Here is a 26,668-nt window from a genome sequence, read left to right on the forward strand (position 1 = left end):
GTTCAGTGATTTCCAATACTTAGCTTTTATGTCCACCTTATAATTTCACTCGATTTTTTCCGGATTGTCAAAATAGGAGCCAAGTCCAATCTTATTCAACATTCAACATCAATCACTCTACTCTCCTTACCACTCTCGCTACGTAGGTCTCTCAAACCAAGCACACAACTAGTTCTCCTTCCAACTCTCAGGCTGATCCCGGTCACTATCACGGTGATCAACTGGGAGAATGAGGATTCTCTGCACCCTCTCCTTTCCCCCCATTCTACACCACATTTTTAAGGATAATTGTCTCATTCTTTGGTGTTTATTTCTGTTCTGATGATACATAGTCTCCTGTCCAATCTTCGCCACAATCTGAAATCTAAAAGGGCCATACTATCTCACTTGTATTTGCCAATGGAGGGCCATTTTTCAGTTATCCAGAACTCTTGTAATAATGAAACTGTTTTTTTCCTGCACACTCACACATTTTCCCATCACCATATTGTTTGCCCCGGATACACTCATCCAAATCTACCGGCCACAAACAGAGAATTCCACGCATCAAATCGACTAGATGCGTGGAATTCTCTATCACTACTATAATCAATACAGCCCGGCACAAAGTAGTACACATTTTCAGAATTCACCGCTCCATCCCCCCCCCCCCTTTGACAAAACACACACTAATCTCAGCATTTGCCCATGGCAAGTTAGACTACTGCACCAGCCTCTTACCACACCTCCCCATCTACTCATTCTTATCTTTCCAAATTTCACTACTGGAGCCCCCAATCATCTCTCTGGACACACGCCTACTTCCCAATACCATCACCAACAAGAATGATGGGGACGAATTGAGCTACATGAAAAATACTAGCCCTTGCCTTTAAAACCATTAATGGTGTTTGGCTGAAGCGCTGCTCTGACACTACACCCAATATTGTCCTCTTACTCCTACACCTCCCAGTGTAGTGTCACGGCTCCATTCAGTCACTCTACTCCGTTTGCAACACTGGAACTTCCTCCCAAGTGAACTGCGCTCCATCTCTGCATTCACCACCTTCAAAACTGCCCTTGAAACTCACCGCCTCAATATAAAGAGCAGTAGTAATGAATCCTCAGTCTTGACTCTGAGCACAATCTCCCCTTAACCCGTGTTAACAGATAGTGTGTGTACCACATGCCTGGCATCTAGTCCAGCACATTCTACAGGGTTATGTGGACTACTTATGATCTTTTGTATGCCGCTCATGTCACCAAGTACAGTATTTCTAGTTGAAATGATCTTGCTGCTCATAATAAATAACTAAAATAAAACAAAGTGTGGCCAACATTTCCAGACTTTACAAACACATTCCTAACTGCTATTTCTCCAAAAGAGAAAAGTTACCCATTCCTCCCTTCTAAGTAACTTATGAAGATACAGCACAAACTGAAACATTTAAGAACCATCCTGTGAATGATGGGAAGGCTGGCTGGCCTGGATTGGATGTGTATCTTCAACATGCAGAAGTCGGTGCAGGAGCCCAGCCTAATGAGATTTCAAGAATCAAATGTCATGAAATACACATGAAGATCATCCATTTTACAGCAGTCACACCCACTCAACTGCAGAGATACACAAGAGACATCCACTCAACTGAACAGCGGAAACACGCAAGAGACATCCACTTAGCTCAGCAGCGGAGATGCACAAAAGACACCCACTTAGCTGAACAGCGGAAACACGCAAGAGACATCCACTTAGCTCAGCAGAGGAGATACACAAAAGACACCCACTTAGCTCAGCAGCGGAGATACACAAAAGACACCCACTTAGCTCAGCAGCGGAGATGCACAAAAGACACCCACTTAGCTCAGCAGCGAAGTTACACAAAAGACACCCACTTAGCTCAGCAGCGGAGATACAAAAAAGACACCCACTTAGCTCAGCAGCGGAGATACACAAAAGACACCCACTTAGCTCAGCAGAGGAGATACACAAAAGACACCATCTTAGCTCAGCAGCGGAGATACACAAAAGACACCCACTTAGCTCAGCAGCGGAGATACACAAAAGACACCCACTTAGCTCAGCAGCGGAGATACACAAAAGACACCCACTTAGCTCAGCAGCAGAGATACACAAAAGACACCCACTTAGCTCAGCAGCGGAGATACACAAAAGACACCCACTTAGCTCAGCAGAGGAGATACAAAAAAGACATCCACTTAGCTCAGCAGAGGAGATACACAAAAGACACCCACTTAGCTCAGCAGCGGAGATACACAAAAGACACCCACTTAGCTCAGCAGCGGAGATACACAAAAGACACCCACTTAGCTCAGCAGCGGAGATACACAAAAGACACCCACTTAGCTCAGCAGCGGAGATACACAAAAGACACCCACTTAGCTCAGCAGAGGAGATACAAAAAAGACATCCACTTAGCTCAGCAGAGGAGATACACAAAAGACACCCACTTAGCTCAGCAGCGGAGATACACAAAAGACACCCACTTAGCTCAGCAGCGGAGATACACAAAAGACACCCACTTAGCTCAGCAGCGGAGATACACAAAAGACACCCACTTAGCTCAGCAGCGGAGATACACAAAAGACACCCACTTAGCTCAGCAGCGGAGATACACAAAAGACACCCACTTAGCTCAGCAGCGGAGATACACAAAAGACACCCACTTAGCTCAGCAGCGGAGATACACAAAAGACACCCACTTAGCTCAGCAGCGGAGATACACAAAAGACACCCACTTAGCTCAGCAGTGGAGATGCACAGCACACTTATCTCAACCAGATGTATTTATTTTTGAAGTTGTATACAAGTACAAACAAGGACCCTGAAGGCGGCAGAGTGCCTCACATATGTACAGTTAAAATACATATCAAAACATTTATATAATAAAGAGCATCACATATCTTACAGAAAAAAAAATGTGGGTTGCAGCGGTAGCAGGCACATCCATTGCACCATCAAAACACATTTTTTCAAGAACACCAGAGTCCAAAGACACCATTTTTGTCATTTACATCCTCCAACAACTCCTTGGCCAGTTACATCAAGATGACAAAGAGGGATAGTAATATTTCTCGAGATCAGAAAGATGGGGCAAGGACTTACTCTTCTAGCAGAGACATTATAAACAAGGCAGGCAAAGGACAGCAACATCCAAAGCGCCTGGCCTCAAGTACCCAGTGTGAAGCAGAGAAAGATGGTGGGCTTGGACAGACGCCCGGCTGCCTTCCATCCCACCAGCTACTTACTCTTTGTCATCAGGAAGTCTCTTCTCAGCAGTGCTGCAGTCGTACATGAAGAGCTCGTCACAGTTTCTGGAGAAAAACACACAAGACAATTCAGAGATCAAATGTGGCCAAATTCATGCTTCAGGAGAACCTACTTTCTAACTTCTTTAATATCAACATTTGAGGCCCCATCTCCCTTGCCTGTATCACCTTACCTCCCCTACCACTAGAAAAACGTACTTTGACGATTCATTATAGAAATATAACGGAGAAATATTGGCATTGTTCTTCGTTAAACTATAGATTATGTGCCCCAATTAAAACGATAACTGCCAAGCTGAGAAGTGCTGCTTTTGTGCCATTTTGTATCTAGGTGCAGTACTTAAGAAGCGCCGGGCCCAAAGGTTTGCTCAGACACCCCGCGGCTAGCACCAAAGAATGTCAGAGGTCCAGAATGCGGAGGCTGCGTAATCTTGATTCCAACTCATCCCTCTCCCATCCACCACCGTCCACTCTCTGCCCCTTTATCTCACTCTTTCATTCCAGTTTGTCACTGGTTTTCTGTCTTTCGCGCGGCACGCCAAAGGCAAGCCAGACTTTGCCCATCTGCCACATGGTCCGTGCCCAGAGCCATGACCCCTGAACCTCCCACCATCCGCTACTACGCAGCCAAGGAGCTTCTGGCCCTTGACCCCAGAACAACAACTGCTGCACGCAACTGCTGCTCCTCCATTGGGGCGTTGCCCCACTGCTTTCTCGCAGTGCGAGAAGGCAGAAACATAAAATGGTAAAACTACCATTTTATGGCTCTGCTTCTCGCACGGCGAGAAAGCAGAAGTGCCTGGAGTGCCTGGTTGGGGGTGGGCGTTCCTGCTCGAGTGCAGTGGAGGCGTGGCTAGCCCACTGTCTTGGGCGCTGACAGGTTGTTCGGCCCCAGGGCCGACCAAACCAGTCATGCGCAGTTGCGCACCCTCTCTTATTCTCTATGTAGGCTGCAGCACCCTACATTGAGAAAAGGGCCCTGCTGGGGCGCTCTCCGCTGCACCTCACCAATCACAACATTGCCATTGCAGCGTTGTGAGGGAGGCTGGCTAAAAGGCGCCAGGAGTAGCAGGAGCTGAGGCGGCGGCTGCGCGTGTTGTGGTTGTGGAGAAAGGTACGTTTTTTATTTCATATAGATTATTACCGTCCCTGCAAACCCACCCGCCCGTTTGCCGGCCGCAACTAATATATGTGTTTACATTTATTTATTTAGCGCATCTTTTGCTAATGTTCAGTCAGCGAAGGTATTAGAATAGGAATATGTAGGGACTGAAAAAGGAAAGCAGTGATAGACACAATAGAGAGACACGAAGGGACACAGCCAGGCGTTAACAACCTTTATTCTAAGATGGCAAAATGCTGGTGAAGAAACGTGCGCTGAATTGATTATAGTTTTGAAGCGGCTTGATAAATGTTCAACAGACCTCTTGGGTTTGTAGATCAGCACATCGCCTTCTTTTAATTGCTCAGAAAGGGGGATGAGCACGTTTGCAAAGCCTGGTCATGAGTCACGCAATCTGGGCAGTGAATAAGAATGTTTAGAGAGGGGTGGGGTATTTAAAAGAGTTAACACAAACCAATAAATCAACTGAAAATGCAAACAAGAAAGGTTAAGGGGAGAAATACGTCAAGCAGACCCGCTATTCGTCATTCGCAACCCTAAAATGCTCGTCTTTTGTGTTAGTTCATCAGGGGCCTTCATCTTTTTCATATTAGTTAATATGCCATTATTACGGTTATTGTAGTCTGATTTAACATAGTCCTGCTGTTGCTCATTGTTTATACTAGACTTCATTGGCAACAAAAAAAAGTAGTTTGTTGCAATAACTTCGTTGGTGAACGTTTGCGCCCTGCACCAGAAGCGTAAGCGCTTACTTTCGTTGATGTGTAAAGATTTTCTGGAAAATCTGGGTTTGCTTACATGTGGCGGTTCTGAACGCCAAACCCGTTACACGTTCTTCCTCATGCGATCGCATTTCAGGCCACCAGTTATCATGCACACGTCTCTGGCACATATTCTCCAGGACAGGTCATTTCTCATTTGACCCCTATGCCCATCACCAACATCCCCTCTATAAAGCATCTGTCTGCCTATCCTGACACCTTGACATGAATTCTGTCCATCCTTACCCCATGCCTGTTCGGTCAGTACCTCGATCTACAACCCACAGTCTACGTGCCTGATACACTGTCTATTCCGACAAACAATGTACCTCCATCACTCATCTGTCTCTTCCTGTTCTAATACATGACACGAGATCTGTACATCACTTACCTACCTTCCTGCCTGGTCACTCTGTCGGTCCATCACCCCTGCGCCTCCCTGTGTCCATCACACTGTTTCTTCACTCCCCATTTGTAGATCTCTGACCGGACACATTACCTGTCAATCGCTTGCAGGCCTCACCCTGATCCCTTCTCTTTATCTCATTTTTTGTTTCTGTTATTTTCATCACCAAATCCATCTGTTCTTCTCATTATTACAATTTGCTAATGCTGGTGATAATGAAAAGAGTTTCATTTTTCAGTGGCCTTGTAGATTGAGATGATGTGGGGTTCCCTTTGTAGTTAGTGGAGGAGAGGGAGCAGAAACCAGTGCTTGACTGTTTGCACTGCCTGGATGCATATGTGCCTTGCTAGTGTGTAATGCAGTAGAGATGACAGGGGTGACCTTAGTAGGACCCACGGGGTGCGGGGTGTAGAGGGGCCGGGGACTGGACGGGGTCATCAGACCTCAGAGTTGTTGACACCTTTCTGCTTTCTCAAATGTACTTGAAAATGCACCATTTGCCCACTCTTTTTTCAAAATTTTCCTCGGGGGGGGAGGGAGAACCCTCTACCGCCCCCCCCCCGAACCTCCTGTAGTTGGTTCAGGCTTCAAGAGTGTGGCTCAATGGTTAGAGCGGCAGACCCTGATGCAGAGTTCTGGCCAGGGACCAGGGCTCGATTCCTGCCTCGGCAGGGTCTCGGGCTCAATTTCCTCGGACCTGTTAATTCTCGCCTCGGTGCCTATTCTAATCACGGGCCCCACGCTGCAACTCTGGGCAATAGCTTGCTTAGCCTCCAACCCGGCCCCAACAGCGCTAAGGATGCCTGGCTTCACCCTGGGGGTGCCCAGGAGTGGACACTTCACAGGGAAAGCCAGGAGGGGTTCCACAGCGGTGCGCTCTATAAGTACCATGACATTTACATTTACATTTGCTCGCTACGCTCACTCGCCGCAGTTAAGTAGGACACTTGTTTTATGCCACACCAGTTTCAAATGTCACCAGCCGCCACTGGCTGCACGTCCTCCTTGCGATCAGATAAAAGGACCCTTCACCTACTGCTGCTTCTCATGCAAAAGGCCGCCGGACTGCACTAAAGCCCATGCCCCTCACACCCCGAAGATCGCAAACAAATCGGCAAAGCTCTAATGCATCCTGCTCAGCGTCCACTCTCTCTGCAAACATGCCACGGAAATCTGGGACACCATCACCACTCTCTCATCCGATGTTGCCTTCATAACCGAAACGTAGCTCAACCCCTCCTCAAACGCCAACATCACCACTGCAATGACCGATGGCTACAAGATGATAGAAACTGCATCAAACATGGCGGGGATATCGCCATAATTTTTAAGGAAAGCACTTTTTTCTTTAAGAGCACTAGTTCGTAGTAGCAAATAGTGTATAGCGGTCCTGATGAAAGCAATGACAACTCATGTCAATTATTGCAGAAACATGTTGACCCTAGAACACATCAGATGATCCAAGATTAATTGGGTTGTCCCCGTCTACTTTTTAATATTGGTAGAGTGGGTAGCAACAGAATAAAGTTACGTTCAGCACCCCCTCATCCAATTTTATTTCACACACTGTCAGGATCTTCGGGGCGCGTAGGGAGTCCGGAACACACAGCCGCAAAGGAAACTGACCACGTCACGGAAGGCTCAGGAACCACAAGAACCGGCATGCCAAGCGCGAGCATCACGCACCCGGAACTGCGTACTAAATGCGCATTGGCTCAAGGGACGCTGTCGAATATTTTGATCTCTGGCCGGTTGTTCGTTGTGTCCCGCTTTCCCTTTGTGCACGGAGCTAGGAATTGGGAGAAGACCGGCGTCGGGAGTAAGCACCGCAGTTCGGAAACTACGTTGTTCGTGCACGGAAACGAGCGGAGTTTCGTTTCTTTCTGCAGCCTTGGAGTCCTGGTCGAGCTTTGGGTTTTAAGCTCCCGGGGCGGACAGGAACAGAGACGCCCACCAAGGAGGTGGTTGCAGCGTCTCTGTTTTGGGTTATTATTTAACATTGTTTTCGACCCCTCGGTGGAGCGCCTGGCTAGGTGTTCCCGAGGCGAGTGGCATAGTAAAGAGGACGCCTCAACGTGAACCCCCCATCAGTCGTATCGAACGGCATTTTCGGCCGTTTCTCTGCACAGTGTCCTCTGTTGGCCGGACACCGGGACCGGTGTCCATGCAGAGGACGGTTGGACCACGGCACTACTGAACTAGGTGCTAACGGCTGATGGGTAACGTATGAGAGACCTTATGTGCGAGCATTGAGTCACCTTACTATTGTTTTACCTAATCTATGTGTACTTGTGCTTAATAAACAAGAGCATAGCCGTATTTGTGTTGCCATAGGTCTTTATTACCGGTATCCTCGATCCCGAGAAGTAGGGGGTGGATTACACACACATTTTCTCTTGTCTTTTCACTATTTTTTGCACTACGACATCAGTCCCCTTCCTTAACATCCTCTCAGTTGAGAAGTAGGACCACGTTAATCTATCTGACCATGAGATGGTTGTAGGAGAGTAGGGTCTGCTATCCTATGGTCACCCCAAATTTTTGCTTTTTGCTTCACTGGTTTTCGACTACTGAGGCTGTGGGCCTGCTGATCAGACCCCCAGCCTGCTGTTCTCTCACTAAATTAATGATACATGTGCTATAGGCACATACCAATTGGAAATGGACTCCTTGTCAGCCCCTGTAGAATGCACTATAGGTGCCCAGGGCATAGGGGCCACCAAGGCCTACCAGGGGCTGCAGCATATCTTTTGCCACCCCTGGCTGGTTCTTAAATTGACACAACTGGCTGATCACTCAGCTGGGGTAAGGTGGTGTAAACACCCCTTGCTTAGGTATAGTATACCTATATCTAAACCTATATCTGGACACATGTAAACCTGTGAGCCACTCCTATAGAAGGCCTCATCAATCCTGGAGGCTGAGTGCGTGGTTTTATGTGAGATGGAGCTCTAGCATGAGCTGAGCCTGTCTGCAGCTGTCGGGAACAAATCCCTAAGCTGTTTCAGGATAATGCCATACCATATACTTTTAAGTGCCTTATAATCCTCGCGGTTAAATAGCAACTTTGGTTTGGCTTTATCAAAACATGTCGTGTAAGGTGTCATACGATTTGGAATACCATCCCCTCGCCAGTTCTGGCGACGGGGATGGCATTCCACCCCTCTAGAGGGGTAAGACATGTTACTTTACTTTAATGCGGTTAATTTCTCCAAAGACCTTAAGATCCACAAAATGGATGCCTCTGCCACAGACAAATGTCTGGACCCCTGCAGTTGACCGAAACTCGACCAAATGGGTCCTGGACAAAGGGTTTCCTGTCACAGGAGGGTGTCACCGCCCTCCAGACCGGAGATAGTGTATTGTAGCAGGGAGGTTTGAAAGAAACCAGACACTGCCTGGGGCGCACAAGGCTGCCCCTTGCATAATCCGGCCAAACCGGTTCTGGGGCACTCCAGCCCTCGTGCCAGGGCGGCCTGGATCAAAGGAAGGGGGTGTATCCACCCACTTCCTGGGTCCCACCCATAGGAGGGGACCTAGCAGGTAATCACGCCCCCCAGATTGGAATAAGAGTGGGAGCAGTGCCAATGCACATCAGATTTTCCTGGAAGAAACATTAGAAACGAAACTCTGGACCCTTGGACCTCCATCTCAACGTGGAAGCCCGAAGAATCTCCCTTGTGGTCAAGGAGTGACCACCCTGCAGCAGCAGGCACCATCCAGCCCTCGACGTCTACTTAGTTGCAGTTCCCGCCGGAACTCGAGCGACTGAGATCGACGAGATCAAGCTTGCCTGCCTTCCAACAGCCCGATCCACAGTCCCTGCAGAGCTGAGACCCGTGGAGGCGACCGGAAGCGTGGGGCACGCCATCTTGAATTGACCACGAGACGCTGACCGTGCAGCCCACGAGTGACCCTCGAAGCTGTGCACCGGGGTTTGAGAAGCCCCCACCCTGAGCTGCTCCTGAGCCGAAGTTCAGCCCTCCACACTCGACGAGTGCTGCGTGGGGCCCTTTGGCTCTATTTGGCTCAACGCGTTGGCCCGGTCACTTGCCAGCTGGCTAGTGGTCCCTGTGCCGACGAAACTACAAAGAAGACTCGTGAATCTGGTTGCTCCAGATCCACACCAGCTCCCCTGAAAAGGAGCCCCGACTCTGACCTTCCTGGTCCGAGTGAGAAGCAATCTTCCGATCCTGCGTGGATTGCTCTTGCCAAGGCTTGTTTGCTCCAAACTTGAAGCCGACTGCACCGACGGTGAGAGCCTGCGTGGGACAGATCGTGACCTGCTCCTGGACGTCGCAGATGCCCCAGAGACCACGTGACAGCGGAGAGAAGCTCCTCGACGACCACCTGATTGCGCCCGACATTGCCTGGTTCCGTCCTGGTTCCACCCTGGTCACTGCTGAGTGACCCAGACTCTGTCCCCTCTGCTTTCAGGTACTCTACAACTTGAGTCCACCCTTGGACTCCACCGGACACTTCATCTTTAACCCGCCTGCAGCCCTTTCAGCTTCAAGCACCAAGAGCCTGCGTGTCAAAACCCGACGCCACTTCGACCCTGTGCACCCACTTCCTGTGGGTGAGGTAACTTTGCTCCGCCGGTGTTCCCACACTGGTGCACACCTCTAGGGTCTGTGTGTTAAGTTTTGTTCCTCTAGGTTCAGCGGAAGTGTCCTTAAACTTTAACTCTATGACTTTTACGCACCATTGGTTAACATTGGTGCATGCGTGCGCTTTCCGCACATCTCCCGAATCCCGAGGGCCATTCCCAACTTCAGCATTGCTTGTCCTGACTGCTCCCAGCGATTCCCTAGGCCCTAGGCCTAACCACTGTTCGAGTGGCCTCTCTTATACCACTTGTTTAGTATATGGTTTGAGTGGCCACCCGCCCTCATCCATAATTGTGCAACTTGTATGTTTAAACAGTGCTTTTGATTTAACGCTTGTGCCCCTTTATTCATAAAGAATACTGGGGATTGTTTTTAGTAATAAACACATATATTTTTATAATATATACTTGTGTGGTGTCCTTTCATTTGGTATTACAGGATTGTATGTGGTAAAACAGCTCGCTTAACACGACCTCTTAAGTTAAGCCTTTAGGCTGCTTAGTCCATGCTACCCCTAGGATAGCTTGTCTAATAAGGTTGACTTACAACCAGACACCATAAGGGATTGTTTGGTCAGGTAGTAGGTGGTTCCAGAATTGGAAACATCCCCTACCAGGCCAACTTCTCACAATGGTCTTTACAATCATAGCCCTACATGAGAAATAGAATAGATAACACCATCAGTGGTCTTAGAAGGAACCCAAATGATGAAGGGCGGTTCCGTGTGGTGACTGATGGGCATCCTCATATGATCACCTGTTGGGTTTAATATAAGGGTGACCCTTGTCTTTATCATTTCATATGAAGCATGATATTGGAAGTCCTCTGTAGATGCACATCTAGCGCTCTTGTTCTTGTTACCTCAGACCCTCTGATACTCTTTATCTTTTAGTATTGTTGGGGCCGTATCAGAGTGTGGTCTCTAAATCCCCTTTGACCCTCCATAAATGTGTGTTGTTATTGCTACTTGAGCAGTCGCTTGGCTGCGGGTCTTCTTTCAAAACACAGATCAACGAATGGTCTGGTTACGCTAACATATTTTGTTAGGCGTGAAGCTCTCTTGTGGTTGCAGACGTCACTGTTGAGTGCCTTTGCGCTTCTAATTGTTCCCTCAAATAATGGCCGAACATCAGGGCCTTTCCTTTGATGAGGATGACTTACAACTTGCTCTGGCGAGTCATCCAGATCTATTGGAAACATTACCGGCAGTTATAACTAGTAATGAAGATGAATGGGGTAAAATTTTGACTCTAAAAAAATCCCATACACGCACCACACTACATGGAACAGTGATGGCACAATATTTACGGAACATCTGTGCACCCACTGGACTGATTGTCACCAACAGTCCCAGACTGTTCTTGAAGGATAAAGAGTTCCTCAAAAGCTGGTCCCTCATCGCTTGATACAAACATCAAAAAGAATTGCGGACACAATATTGGTTGAAATCCAACTATTAGAAGAAGATCATATAAAAACCACTCTATCCACCAAGGCTTTTCAGAAAAATCAAGATGAAACTAATAAAAATAACAGAGAGTTCAAAGAATTCACGCTGTCGGTTAAGATTGAGAAATTCAGAAAGGATCTGGAGAAATTCAAATTTGACAAGGTTTACCCTTATACAAGCGACACATATGTCCCTCCTGATTTCACTGCTAATGGACGCAAAAATGGGTCCAACTACGGAACCTCAAGTTCCGAAGATAATAGCTCAGAAAGCGACACTGGGTCTACAAATCAAGGTCCTAAACCAAGAGGTAGAGGAAGGAGAAACTACCGTAATAACTGGAGGGGCAATCAACACAATCAAACATCGATGTGGTGGCCCCCCAATATGTGGCAGTACGGTGGGCCTCCATTTCCTTCCCCAGATGGGACCACAACAAATGGGTCCGTTCCAACCTCATATGGGACCCTTTCCACCTCAATTCCCCAATAATTTCTCAGGGCAGCCTTTTTTAGGCGTAGGCCGAGGACGGTCGCGAGGCAGGAGGAGAGGTCAGCAGCAAACACAGGTCCACTACAGCCCGCCCACAACCTCAACCAGGAACTTGAGGAGTACATCGACGAAGAACAAAGACCCAACACCAACCAACTTGGAACCGGGCTCGTGATCAATCTTAGCCAACATGTGTTGACACCAACTGAAGAGAAAGCCCTGAACAGAGGATTAGGCTTTGTGCCAACACATATCAACGATCACTTTGAAACGCGTCTTGAACTAGCCAAATTTCTACGCAAAGTTAGATTACATTTCTTCTTTGCTAACAAACAAGGATCTGATGTGGAAGAGACACGAGAGACTAACACTGGATTGAAACGTAAATCTACTTTTACTCCTCCCTCACATGCCATGCCTCCAAAGGTATTGGCATTTGAGCAAGCTCTTGAGAGGAATATAGAGGACTTGTTTTCTCAACAGGAGCAGGTCTTTTATAACTTTCCCAAAGAAGAACAGCTGGCTTTGAGAACACTGTCTGCATGTCAGGATTTAACAATAAAACCAGCGGACAAAGGGGGAGCTACTGTCCTCCTAGACACTAGCACCTACCGTGCTGAACGTCTCCGCCAACTAAGCGATAGGAAATCATATCGCCCCCTTGATGTTGATCCAACCGAGGAACTAAAGACCATCATTTCCACCATGACGGAGGAAGCCCTATGTGAAGGATGGATCACATCCCAAGAGGCCTCCTTTCTGTGTACTCCGCATCTGTAACACCTTATTTTTACGCCTTACCAAAGGTACACAAGGAACAGAGACCACCACCTGGCCGCCCCATAATATCGGGCATTGGTTCGATTCTTGAACCGGTATCAACATTTGTTGATTTCTTTTTACGCCCTATGGTGCAAGAAATGCCGACGTATTTAAAGGATACGGGTGACGTACTACGCCTTCTACCTGAAATTGAATTTGATCGAACTATGGATCTCATGGTTTCATTTGATGTAGAGGCCCTCTACACTTCAATACCCCAAGATGAAACCCTGGAAGTTATCGAGCATCTTTTACAATCTAAGACCCTTGAAAGTATAACTCCTGTGAGTTTCATTATGGCTTGTGCAACTTTAGCTCTTAAGCACAATTTTTTCAAATTTGAGGACACTACATACCTCCAAGTATCGGGTACCAGCATGGGGAGCGTTTACGCTCCCAGCCTGGCAAATCTTTACGTTCATTCATTTGAACAGCAGTACATGCTGGCTAACACCCACCCCTTTCTTCGATGTATCAGACCCTGGAAAAGGTACATCGATGATGTCCTTGTGGTATGGCGGGGCACAAGTGAGAGCTGTCTAGAGTTTTTGGGATGGCTAAACAGTAGGAATGATTTCCTTCGCTTCACCATCGAGATAGGAAGAGACAGATTGGCTTTCTTGGATTTACTCATCACATCCACTACAGAGGGTTTACAATCAGAACTCTACAGGAAACCACTGGCAAAGAATTCCTTGTTATGCTTTGACAGCCATCACCCCAAATCCTTACGGGAGAACCTACCATATGGACAGTTTCTTAGAGTTCATAGGAACTGTTCTAGCGCTGGAGCCTTTCAAAACCACTCCATGGCTCTTAAAGAACAACTGATTTCCAGGAAATATCCAAGGAGGCTGGTGCAGCAATCGCTTAAAAGAGCGAGGAACAATAACCGTTCGGCTTTGTTAGAACCTCCAGTTCAAAAACCTCCCCTTGAGAGGTTAACCTTTGTCACCACTTTTGGGACCTTGTCCAATAAGATACAGAGGGTGGTCAAACGCCATTGTCCATTTTGAATTCAGACGAGTCTATAATACAGATGCCTCTTTTTTCCTTTAAAAGAGGTCCCAACCTTAGAGACCGTCTGATTCACACTAGACCGCATAGTAAAGAACCCAGGGCTCTGGGTACATTATGGGACCACCATCCATGCGGTTCTTGTCATTCCTGCCCACAAACAAAAAAATCTACAGAAATAGACATAGGCACAACACGACCTTGGATCCAAAATAAATTCACGAATTGTAATAGTGATAATTTGGTATACCCGATTACATGCCCCTGTGGCATCAAATATGTGGGGATGACCACTCGTAAGATCAGAGTGAGAATATCGGAACACAAGAGCACCATTAGGTGTAAGAGGCAAGCCACCAAACTGACGAATCACTTCCTTGAGGCACGCCATCCATCCACTGCATTCCAGTGGACTGTGATCGAACAACCCAGCATCCCGTCACATATTACTGACATAGGCAGATTCCTTTTTTTGAAAGAACAAAAGTGGGTTTTCAAATTGGGCACCAACCGTGTTGGGCTTAATGATGACATACCATGGGGTAGTTTATGATTTCTTCCCTAGCCTAAGCTGTGACCATTTTTCTGGCTCTACTTTGTTCACAGACCCGAGACATTGCACATATTACTTTCTTGTATGCCATCCATAATCTGAGACATACGGTTTGGCAACATCTGTCTTTAAAACACTTAGTGTAATACCCATTTGTCCAATCATAACAACACAGGGCGTGAACTCACCACTCACAGTTTTTAGAGCTTACCTCTAATGTGGTGAAATAGTTAACAACTAAGCGATGCAACACGTGCTCACAATAAGTGTGACAAAATAGTTAACAGTCACGCGATGCACCCACATGCTTCACTAAACTTAACGTGCGCTGGGCCAAATTGCTTAGATATCGGTTGAACAAACATACAATGAGTTCTCTCTTTTCTCGTTTGTTTACCTTTTCGAACAACGACAATACTTCACTTCTATTGGTTCAATGTCTAGCCAATTATGCCTCACACATTGACCCACGTCTGACCAATAACGCTTTGCGTTATATACGGCAGCTCAGGCGGACTCCCCCACCTCCTCAATCGGCTCAGACGCCGATACGAAGTACCGACGGAGAGGTGAGGTGATTGTCCGTGCGATACTAGCGCTGCGAGTAATATAGGTCTGCGTATACAAGCAGCGGAGAGACTCATTTTCAGGAATTAGGTCCTTTTAGAATACTAGAATTAGCTCTAGCACTACAGTTCACACTGAGATTGTGGCGCACAAGTAACTTTCTGCTCTCCCAGCAAGCTTCAATATCTATTCCATGTTGGGGCGCTCTGTATTATAATGCAATGCTGTAATAGAGAGTTACTTTGTGGTGACAAACCATGATAGCTCAGTTGAATTCTTCATAAGGCTAATTACGGTACGTGAGTGGAATATTAGATAGCGCTTCCGGCGCTTATATTTGACTGTCTGCCAACACGAGATACAAGTGGCTTTTTCAGCTTTGCTGTTTTCTGCCCCTTTTACAGAGCGGTGCTTCCCCTTTACCCTGAGCCGTGGCCAGGTGGGGTGAGGTTCATACATCTTCCAAGTGGGGTAAGATGCTAATCTCCTTTGGTTATTTTGACAATTCGATCCAAGATTGATATTCTGGCACTATATAAGATGGCTCTATGATTGTGCCCGGAAGGATTTTACTTTCTACTAGGATTATATAAGTGAAACCTAGTATGTTTACACAAGTACAGGAATGCTGTGTTTCTCCTACAAGACTACAATTTAACAACTTCATGTTTTCACTATTTCTAGCAGTTTCCAACTTGGAATGGTGAAACCACCGATACAGACATCTAGTGGATACAGGTGATCCAAGTATCGGGTTTGAAATTTATTTATAACCTTGAGCACTTTTTTCTTTAAGAGCACTAGTTCGTAGTAGCAAATAGTGTATAGCGGTCCTGATGAAAGCAATGACAACTCATGTCAATTATTGCATAAACATGTTGACCCTAGAATACATTAGATGATCCAAGATCAATTGGGTTGTCCCTGTCTACTTTTTAATATTGGTAGAGTGGGTAGCAACAGAATAAAGTTACGTTCAGCACCCCCTCATCCAATTTTATTTCACACACATTTTCTCTTGTCTTTTCACTATTTTTTGCACTACGACATCAGTCCCCTTCCTTAACATCCTCTCAGTTGAGAAGTAGGACCACGTTAATCTATCTGACCATGAGATGGTCTTTACAATCATAGCCCTACATGAGAAATAGAATAGATAACACCATCAGTGGTCTTAGAAGGAACCCAAATGATGATGGGCGGTTCCGTGTGGTGACTGATGGGCATCCTCATATGATCACCTGTTGGGTTTAATATAAGGGTGACCCTTGTCTTTATCATTTCATATGAAGCATGATATTGGAAGTCCTCTGTAGATGCACATCTAGCGCTCTTGTTCTTGTTACCTCAGACCCTCTGATACTCTTTATCTTTTAGTATTGTTGGGGCCGTATCAGAGTGTGGTCTCTAAATCCCCTTTGACCCTCCATAAATGTGTGTTGTTGTTACTGCCCCAGAGATACCTTGTTAGAAGTTTGCACAAGGACAAACTGAAGAAAAGTTGGTCTGTCATAATGTTCAATACCAGGAGCCATGAAATGAAAAAAATTGTTAAACAAGCATTTGCAATGCAATAGGTCTCGCAATTGCGAGATTTTTAGCTTTTGGCATTGTAAATGACAATGCCTTTTATTTTTGTGTTTAAAAACCTGCAATAATAAAAGGCATTGTCATTTACGATACCAATAGGTCAAAGTTTCTAAATTGCGAGACCTATTGCATTGCAAATGCTTGTTGTAATGGTCAGGCACTAGTCCACAATTTAAAAGTCCACAATGTGAGGAGCAGGTTGGTGAGAAACTGATTTCTTTTGTAAAATATCGTTGTTATTAAAAAAAAATTAAGATACAAGAGCAAATAAAAAATGGTTTCAGCCATGCTTGTTCATGTGTTTTAGTCGTAATGTTTCAGTGGCAGGTGCCAGGCTACTTACTTCAGCTTTTGGCTGTTTTGTAGGTCCAATTTTGAAAGTTTAATTTATGATTCAATATAGTTTGACATCACCCAGGCTTGCATTAGATGAAATCCAGAAATAAATTGAAAACTTTATTGGCGGGGCACCAAAAATCCTTAAGAAGGCACTGATCATAGTACAAAGATACAAATCGAACATTGTTTCGACAGATTAATCGTTTTACGAGAGCACACACTGCCACCTACTGGACAAATATAAGATCATTTGCCGTAGCGCAACCTCCTAAGAACATGCTTTGTTATTGTCGTGGTTTGTTAACATTGCATCCACCGTGCCATAGTGAAAAGGCATTTGTTCCCATTTTAGTTTATTTACTTGTATTAATTTTGCCAGTCATAGTGGCATTCCTAAACAGAATATATTACTAGATGAAAGGTAAATAAACCTGACAAAAATATTCAAACCTATGAAATTATTGTTCGGCTGGACAACACTACAGCACACAGCAGAGAAGAGGAGAAACATGTCGGCCTGGAGCGCGCCTTGGAAGAGACGTGGGAGGGCAGGAGCGTGACGCCGTGAGCGTGCACGTTGGAGTTCCCTGCGGCTCGCACGTTCACAGACCGTATCTGCTCGTGCACCGGTCTGTACCACTTGTGGAGGCAACACAACGACAATAAGGCGAGCCCTAAAAATATTGGAACCTTGTTTCCTCAGAAATAAATTCAGTGACTGACCCGATCTTTGCCTTCAAAAAGGGCCAAGAATGTGAGAGAATGTAGTAAATTTGTACCTGCCCCACCCAGACCTTCGGACATAAGAATCCAATTGCACTTACCACCACTAGTGGGCCACTTTAAGTGCAGTAATTGCAAGGCATGCAAGTGAACAGTTGAGGGTTCTACTTTTACACACCAGAACGCAATTTACAGTTACAACACCATATAAACTGTAATAGATCTAACGTCATTTATGCCATCAGATGCCCGTGCAACAAATTATATGTAGGACAAACTACACAGAAAACAGAGTAGAATTCTACAGAACTGCAGCAGATTACACTGCAAAGTCCAGGGGGGTGGAGTGGGCCTTAGTTATTAATTTCACTGAAAAAAGTTGTGTTGTAAATCTGAGATGGTGAGTCATAGAAAGGATTCTCCAACACTCAAGCGGTGGGGACATCACATCCTCAACTACAAGGAATGCAAATGGATGCACACTCTGAACACAGTAGATCAGGGCCTGAACAAACTAGGAGAGACAAATAGACAACTAGGACTACTATCTAGGAGATTAATATTTTTCATACAATGCATATACTCCTCTACATGAAACATGATTGTATAAAATGTCCATTTATAATTGTACTCAGGATGCAGCCACTGTACGCAACCACCTAGAACCTTGTGCCATCCCCTAATTCTTCCCTTGAAGGACAAATACACATTAGTAACATCCATTGATTGATGTAATGTACATTGTTGAAGTAGGAATGATAAGAAGCCCTAAACATTGCAAAAGGGACTGAATAATGTTTCGTTTTTTCCAAAAATGTGTAATCTATTTAATTTTGCATTTGAAAATTATAATGGTCATCCTGATTGATTGCTTGTATGACCCATGTACTTCTGACAATTGTACTGCATTATCACGTACTGCTACCACACTGACTTTTAATCCAACAGCTGAAGCATTACAGAATCTGTCAATGTTCTGCATATGGTATAGGCTCCCAAATGCGGCAGTATTTGCTACGGCCATCTTGATGAATTGTATGACTTATTTAATTATGTAAAGTGTTTTGCAGTATCACTTGTGGCTACCTCACTAACTCTTAAATCAATTGCTGCAATATTACAGAATATGCCAATGGTCTGCGTTATCGATATGATCATACTCGCCTGATCGCTAATTCATAACCTCCTTTTGATAAATTTACAACAGCTTTCCCATTTCGCTTCACCACCCCGTGGCTAAATGAATAATTGGTTCATGTCAATTACCTGCCTTTTGACTGAAAGTATAACCTCTGCCCTTCGAACAGCAGCACGTCATTACGCACACGCTGTCTCAGCCCATCAAATTCCTTCCAGGCTGCCCGATGCGCCGGCATCACGAATAACCCTGGGCGTAGTTCGCGGAGTAGCGCTACGCGTAGGTACGCAAAGTGCACTTCGCGAGCTACGCGTAGCACTACGCGAATTGCGTAGTACCCTGTTCGCACTGTGCAAGATGCCGTTTTCAATGATTGCACAGTGCGGACGAGCATCCGGCACTGTGCAATCAATGAAAACGGCATCTTGCACAGTGCGAGCTGTAGTTTTCTGCCGCTCGAGTAGATTTTTACTCGAGCGGCAGCTTTCTCAACTCGGACTGGTAGTTTCTCATCGCGAGCGGTCGAGAGCATACGCGACCACTCGCAATGAGAAACCTGACCTCCCCGAGATAAGAATCTCGCTGGGAGGTTTATTTTCCACGCTCGCGATAGGCAACTTGATGTTGCTGATCGCGAACAAGGAAAAAAGACCGCTACGCTACACGTGTTTGCACTGTGCTACGTGCAATTTGCATAGTGCAAAGTAGCGGAAACTTCTCAAACTACGCGAGCATAGCGTAGTGCTTTACCCAGGGTTAATCACGAACAGTCAGCATTATGCCCGGCATCAGGGAAGACCTCACCTGTGTGCCTTTCAATCTTGGTGGGGAGGGGGGACCCTTCGACCAACCAACAGGTGTTATTTCCGTTTTCAGCATGATGCAGCCAACTTTAAACTATCCGATTTTTATCTAATTTGGTCGATACACACGCGGGCTTTTCACTATTCTTTAGCTCACAAAATGATCAATGCGATGCATTCGCTTCCCGTAACTTATACTTCTATCCAGTTTTGCTGACACACATGCGGCATATGCATATGGCCATGTCTGATCTGGGGTGGTATGGAGTGCAAAAAACAATGGATTTAGGCCCAGATCTCTGTACTGGGGTGAATGTATGACAATGTTCTGCATTCTGTCCATCACCTGTTGTTTTTGCCTTTGTCGCCCCGAGTGGGATGGGTATGCTCAGACGTGAGTCCCATGCTCTCCACACCACTGGAGTTAAGCTATCCAGGCTGATAGCCAGAAACCGGTTCTTGGCTGCTTGATTCCGGTCCAGGAAAGACATGGCTTGGCAGTTCGGGCTGGACTGTTCCCATGAGGCACAGGGTCAAGGCTGATTTGAATATGGCCATGTCTGACCTGGGGTGGTGTGCAAAAAAACGATGGATTTAGGCCCAGATCTCTGTACTGGGGTGAATGTATGACAATGTTCTGCATTCTGTCTATCACCTGTTGTTTTTGCCTTTGTTGCCCCGAGTGGGATGGGTATGCTCAGACGTGAGTCCCATGCTCTCCACACCACTAGAGTCAAGCTATCCAGGCTGATGACGGCTGATAGCCAGAAACCGGTCCTTGGATGCTTGATTCCGGTCCAGGAAAGACATGGCTGGCAGTTCGGGCTGGACTGTTCCCATGAGGCACAGGGTCAAGGCTGATTTGCATATGGCCATGTCTGACCTGGGGTGGTGTGGAGTGCAAAAAAACGATGGATTTAGGCCCAGATCTCTGTACTGGGGTGAATGTATGACAATGTTCTGCATTCTGTCCATCAATTGTTGTTTTTGCCCATGAATGTACTCACCTTTTCAATTTGAGGGCCATTTTCACCACCATGGATCCAGCTCCGAACAGGCAGAACACAACAGTGGGGTCACACTTGTGTAACCCTTTCTAGTCCATTTACCCCATTCCACCATTCATGATGTCCTTTCCCCAGCAGCCTTGATTCATGGAATCAGCTTCAACTATGAGCAACAAGACTAACCCCAGTTGTCGCTGTGTAAGGTAACTTTCTGTTTCACTTGACATGATCCTGGGAACTACACTCTTGTCAGGCGCCTCTAATTAGTTTCTCTCGCCTCTGTAGAATCCGACCGGACGGTGGATTAAACATGTAGCCAGATACAACTCCAAATAGTACTACGGACCACTTTTACTGGTAGGTCCCACCGACCATCAGTTTTCTTAAGCATCTTGGGAAACACACCACACTCATTGAATTTTCCATTATGTTAAGACAGGCTGTCCTTCCTTTGTTCTGAAGAAGACCCGCTGTGACTCCTTCGCAATCACGCACACTTCTGGGTCAAAACGTCAACACACCATGACAATCCTTGCCCTGTGTTCTCCATCCCATGCAATTTAACAATATTCTAGAGGCTTCTTAGAGATTCATATGCATAGGGGCGGATGTCCATTGAACTCATCATTTTATACACTTGTATAGCACTGTATGTATTGTCTGCACTCAAAACACTGTCATGTTTAGATCACTTATTCACTTCTAAGTCACTCCAATTATGTATATTGTCCTGTGATAGCCACATCATTTTGTGAAAAAAAACCTATAAAAGAAAATAATTTACAATATACTAATGTATTAATTCAGTTGATGTATGTTTCCTTCTTTTATGTGAATACATTTACTGATGGAATTGTAAAGCAATTGTGCACCCGACAGGACCAATTGTAGTATATTTTCTTAAATGCCCAGATTCTGAGGCATAGTGGATCACCCCATCCTATTTTAGGAAAACACCCTAGTGGCAAGTCCACAGAGTAAGGAAATAGCGGGTACTTTGGAACCAGAACATCACCACATGTGCTATCACAAGAAAGGGCTGGCGACTAAGGAATGGGTGGATAGAGCACTAAATAAGCCACAACCAGGAAGGTGACCGTGATAATCCAAGTTGACATCTCTGAACTAGTAACATCACCTCTACGACTCTACTCTTGGAACATCCACGGCTTAGACAGCAAATTCAAAGACCATGGCCTTTTATTCTACCTTCAAACCTTCTTGTAGTTGCCAGACAGAAGACCTGGGCTCAAAAACAAATCTCTATCCCAGGCTTCTGACATTATGTAACCTAAACAACTAAAAAAGAAAAAAGAAAATATCAAAATAAGGAAGCAGCAAAGGGAGTCTTGCAATTTACCTGTCCACACCAATTAAGGTCAGCATAAAGGAGCAAACAACCGACACGGACAACATCGGAATACTGCACTTAGCAACGCAGAAAAGGCAATCAACTACCATAGGCTTCTGGCTAACATTAGTAAATCTCTACGCACCGTCTCCTAAGTAAAGGTGCATTCCCTTCACATCCTCTGATCATAATCACAGGTGACTTTAACACTTATCTACCAGGCTCCTCGCCAACTGGTGAGATCATTGAGGCACAAAAGCGCCAATGGGACATTCCAGCTGTTAGGGGTGCTACCGGTCGTCTTAATTAAATTCTGACTTAAAACTGATTCTGTTAACATCTTGTGAATCTGAAAGGTCAATTTAGGTTAGTGGGTACATTTTAGTATTATTTTTAAAATGTTAAATTATAAGTTTAAACCATTTAGTTATGATCTTTTAGAAAATTGCTTTAAGCAATGCTTGTTTGTTGACAAACTGATATGTGGTTAACTGTATAGAGTGTGCGCTCTCTTGAGACAGGCTCGCGCCGGCCCTCGTGTCTTGAGTCATCGCTGAAAGGGACTCGCGCTGGGTCTCGTGGCAGAAGCTATATATAGGTGCTTCTGCCAACGGTTCAACGCTTCGTCTCTCGTTGAACCTGACGAGAGCTTCTGATTCAGCGTTGGATGCAATTCCTTTGACCTTGGATCTTCCGTTTCCCTGCCTAAAAGTAAAATCCCTTTCTACAATTTAAATGATTCCTAAACCTCTGTAAGCCCCGGAAGCCCTAGCTGTCAGCGCCTGCTGATTTGTGAGCTTCGTCGAAGACGACGCATCCGGTCTTCCTTCCTGCATCGTGACAGCCGGGAGGTTTGTTTATCTGTTTCCTCTCTGCCGGCTGATCGAGTCTCCTGTTCATCGCAGCGCGTCTTGACAAGGACAGTAAGACGCTAATTATTTCTGCAGTCAAGAACTATTTGGCATTCATGTTTCTGGGAGTAAATGACTTTAAAATAGAACTTGAAGCGCATAAACTAAAGGGTTAGCGCACGTTTAGTTAAGAGTGTAAAAACAATCCTTGGAAGAGGCAAATGTCTTGGAAATAGAATTAGAGCATACAATTCAATGGACTAGCGTAGTCAAGCTGAGAGTGTTGAAAAACAAGCCTTGGAAGAGGCAAATGACTTGAAAAAGAATTTATAACATACTAGTCTATGGACTAGCGCTTGTTCAGTTGGGAGTGATAAAACAAGCCTTGGAAGAGGCAAATGTCTTCTACAGAAAAAACCTTCACTAAGATCTTTTAAGGGCTTATGATGTAAAAGGTTAAAGCGCTCAATGAGTTGCCTGAAGAGATAAAACAAGCCTTGGTAAAGGCAAAAGTCTTTGGTGTGAAAGCTTAACTAGTATGAATAATTCTGCAATATTAATGAACTCAAATTGAGTAATGTAAGGAAGGTTAATATTTACAAAAGTCAGTTCGGAATGGTTATTTACAAATAGCAGTGTGATTTAGATATAGGCTGCTATTTCTTGTCTTCCAACTGCAGAATTTCCAGAACAGAAGAATTAGAAAGGTCTCAGGTATGCTCTTGCATGAAGTATTTAAGTTTGGTTCTAACTAACTCAATTAATCAAATTAATCTGTTTATTCAGCTAAGGTGTAAGAGTTATTTCTGACATGTTATGTTTATTTGAAGGTGTCAAGATACTGAGCCAGAGCTAAAACTTCTGTTAAAGTGTGAACAAGGGCCAGCCTAACTTATGGTCAGTAAGCACAATGTTTAGTTATTAATCTGAGTTCAAGAAGTCAACAGTTGGGTAATTACTCGTTAATATTGTACTACAGAGTAGCGTGAAATCAGCGCAGAACATTCAATAAGAAAAGCTCCACGGCCTGGAACACTTTCTTGAGAGAGACACAACTGAAGATCTTATCTTGTTTATTTGTTGTAAGTCTCTCTGTCCACTTCCCCTTTCCCTTGGGGAAAAGTCAATCCAGTCAGTGTCAAAGTCCTGATTGGGTTGGTAGATCCTTGAGGGAGTTGGGAGTTCGCAGCTCGAGAGGAAACGTCAGAAGAGTCTCACAGGACTCCTCAACACCAGCATAGTCTGACACAGATTTGGGAAGGAGGGAATAAGAGGGACAACCCCTGCTCAGCAAACTGGAACATCTGGGCCTACGGGCCCTGAACGGCCATTTCCAAGGTAATTTGCCATCCGCCATGTCTTTCCACTTCACCTGCAGCAATTCATGATTGATTACACTTTAAGCTCTCTGCCACGATTACAAGTACAGGCCATCAATCAAAAGACTTTCTTGAACAGGAAGCTGAAAACCACTGTAAGGAGCAAAAGGAACTCTCCGATAAACAACTGGGAAATATTTACAACATCTTTCTCCCAACATTATTCCTCGAAAGCCAACCCCCACACAGCTCAAACATTAAAATGCCACCAAGCACAAAGACGGGACAAGTGTGCGAGCAGAGATGTAAAAATTCTTAAAAGGGAGGTCAACAGAGTACTGAGAGAAGTAAGATGGTTCCCTCCAATTGAAACATTCGCATCTGATCTCAGGTGCAAGAAAAGGGAGCTAAAAAGGGCTGTCTGGTTCAAAACTAGGGAAATTGCACACAGATTCTCGGCCAAGCTTATCTGGGATGTAAAGCATCATAAAGTAAATGCCTTCTGGCGATCTGTTAACACCCTGAAAAACAAAGTACTGTCACGCCCAGGATCAAACCTGTCCGAAGAAGCCTAGGCTTCCTTCCTCACCGCCCACTTAAACTCCCAAATGTAGTTGATACATTGGAAACCCAGGGCTGGCCTCAGGAGCCGAGCAGGGCCCACTGATCCTTCGACCATCATCTCAGAGGAGGAGCGAACCCTAGACGAGGACACAGTGAAATGACAGATAACTAAAGGCAGACTTACAGGACTCCTGACCTGAACGGAATTCCCCAGGCCATCTATTAGACCAACCCAGCAAAATAAGGCAGATACATGGCCCCTCTTTTCCTCCACGCTCTGTCAGGTGCCGGAATCCCAACCACCTGGAAAGGGTCTATCATTTCACCTATCTTAAAGGGGGGCGATAAGTAAAAACCCAAAACTACAGATTGATAGCCATCATCGATAACGAGGCGATGTACTATGCGGGCGTTCTGACAAACCTCATGGCACTGACCTTGTTACTTGAAGCCGCAATATCAAAAAAGCAACCAATTTATCTATGTTTCATAGATTACAAAGCTGCCTTAGACTGTTTCACATGAAATCTTCTCTGGAGCAAGTTAAAGAACTGGGGTGCATCAACGCTTCTAAGAGCAATTGAAAACCAATATACAAACACTGGGGTCAGAATAAAGCTTGGCAATGGGGCTAATCTTTTTAGAGCTATCTCAACATCCCGGGGGCTTAAGCAGGGGTGTGTCTTGGCTCCCATGCTTTTTGATCTATTCTTGGCAGACCTCGCCCCAGCCCTGGCATTGGTTAATTCTAACACCTTGAAACTCTGCACTATTCCCCTTTCAAACTTACTGCATGCGGGTGACTTGGTTTGGTTCAGCAGTACCAAGGTGGGGATGCAGCACCTTCTGAACGGCACGCACGACTACTCGTCAAAAAACAGTCTGACAGTCAATACCACAAAAACCAAAATCATGACTTGCTGCAGAAGAACTGGCTATAAAATCAGATGGTCCCTTGATTCCACAAAGGTCTAAATATCCTAATACAAATAATTTGGTCAAACACTCGACAACAAAGGAAACTTCAAATAATATAGGGAGTAAACAAAGAGGAAAGGGCTTGCCCTGGCAGCGGGCCTCCGGGTACTTTTCAATAACCCAAATGTGCTATCATACAGCCCCATTTTGGAAGTAGCTAGGGAGAAGATTGTACCAACTCGGGTATACAGAAGCCAAGCCCTTCTAGGGCGGACCTCAATTACTCTGGACAATACTGTCATTAAAATCTACAGGGGAATTTTCAAACTACCCAGATCAGGCATCAACCTGGTCTATCCAAACAAACAATAGCTAGAAGCGCAGCAGTCGTCAAAATGGGGTATAGAATATAGTCAGCCAGAAGGGACGCCATAAACCACATGTGGCTGGAAATCAATAAACGGCGTTCAGTAGCCGCAAAATATCTCAAAGATTCCGTTGATCAGCTTGGGCTAGCTCAGCTATGGTCCTTAAGGCCCACCATCAAATCATTTCGAAGGACAACCAGAACAAGCATTTACAATGCAATGGTCTTGGCATCATTAAAAGTAGAGCTATTGGCATTGCTCATGACATTTCTTTTTTTTTCCTTAAATCATAAATAACAGCACTCACCGCTCTGCGCACTCACCGCTCTGCGCACTCACCGCACTCTGCGCACTCACCGCACTCTGCGCACTCACCGCACTCTGCGCACTCACCGCACTCTGCGCACTCTGCGCACTCACCGCACTCTGCACTCACTACTCTGCACTCACTACTCTGCACTCACTACTCTGCACTCACTACTCTGCACTCACTACTCTGCACTCACTACTCTGCACTCACTACTCTGCACTCACTACTCTGCACTCACTACTCTGCACTCACTACTCTGCACTCACTACTCTGCACTCACTACTCTGCACTCACTACTCTGCACTCACTACTCTGCACT

The 26,668-nt window shown here is 45.5% G+C and overlaps 1 protein-coding gene across 4 annotated transcripts in view; it reads right to left on the bottom strand.

Annotated features, from left to right (window-relative positions):
• WDR4 (WDR4 tRNA N7-guanosine methyltransferase non-catalytic subunit) overlaps nt 1–26,668 on the bottom strand; it is a 127,037-nt gene that overhangs the window by 95,505 nt on the left and 4,864 nt on the right. For all 4 annotated transcript variants that reach the window (XM_078656376.1, XM_078656377.1, XM_078656378.1 and 1 more), the window contains exon 2: nt 3,247–3,312. In XM_078656376.1, the coding sequence (XP_078512502.1) occupies nt 3,247–3,312 (66 nt within the window). The remainder of the gene's footprint in view (nt 1–3,246; nt 3,313–26,668) is intronic.

Source organism: Lissotriton helveticus, chromosome 8, assembly GCF_964261635.1.
Source record: "Lissotriton helveticus chromosome 8, aLisHel1.1, whole genome shotgun sequence".
Lineage (NCBI taxonomy): Eukaryota > Metazoa > Chordata > Amphibia > Caudata > Salamandridae > Lissotriton > Lissotriton helveticus.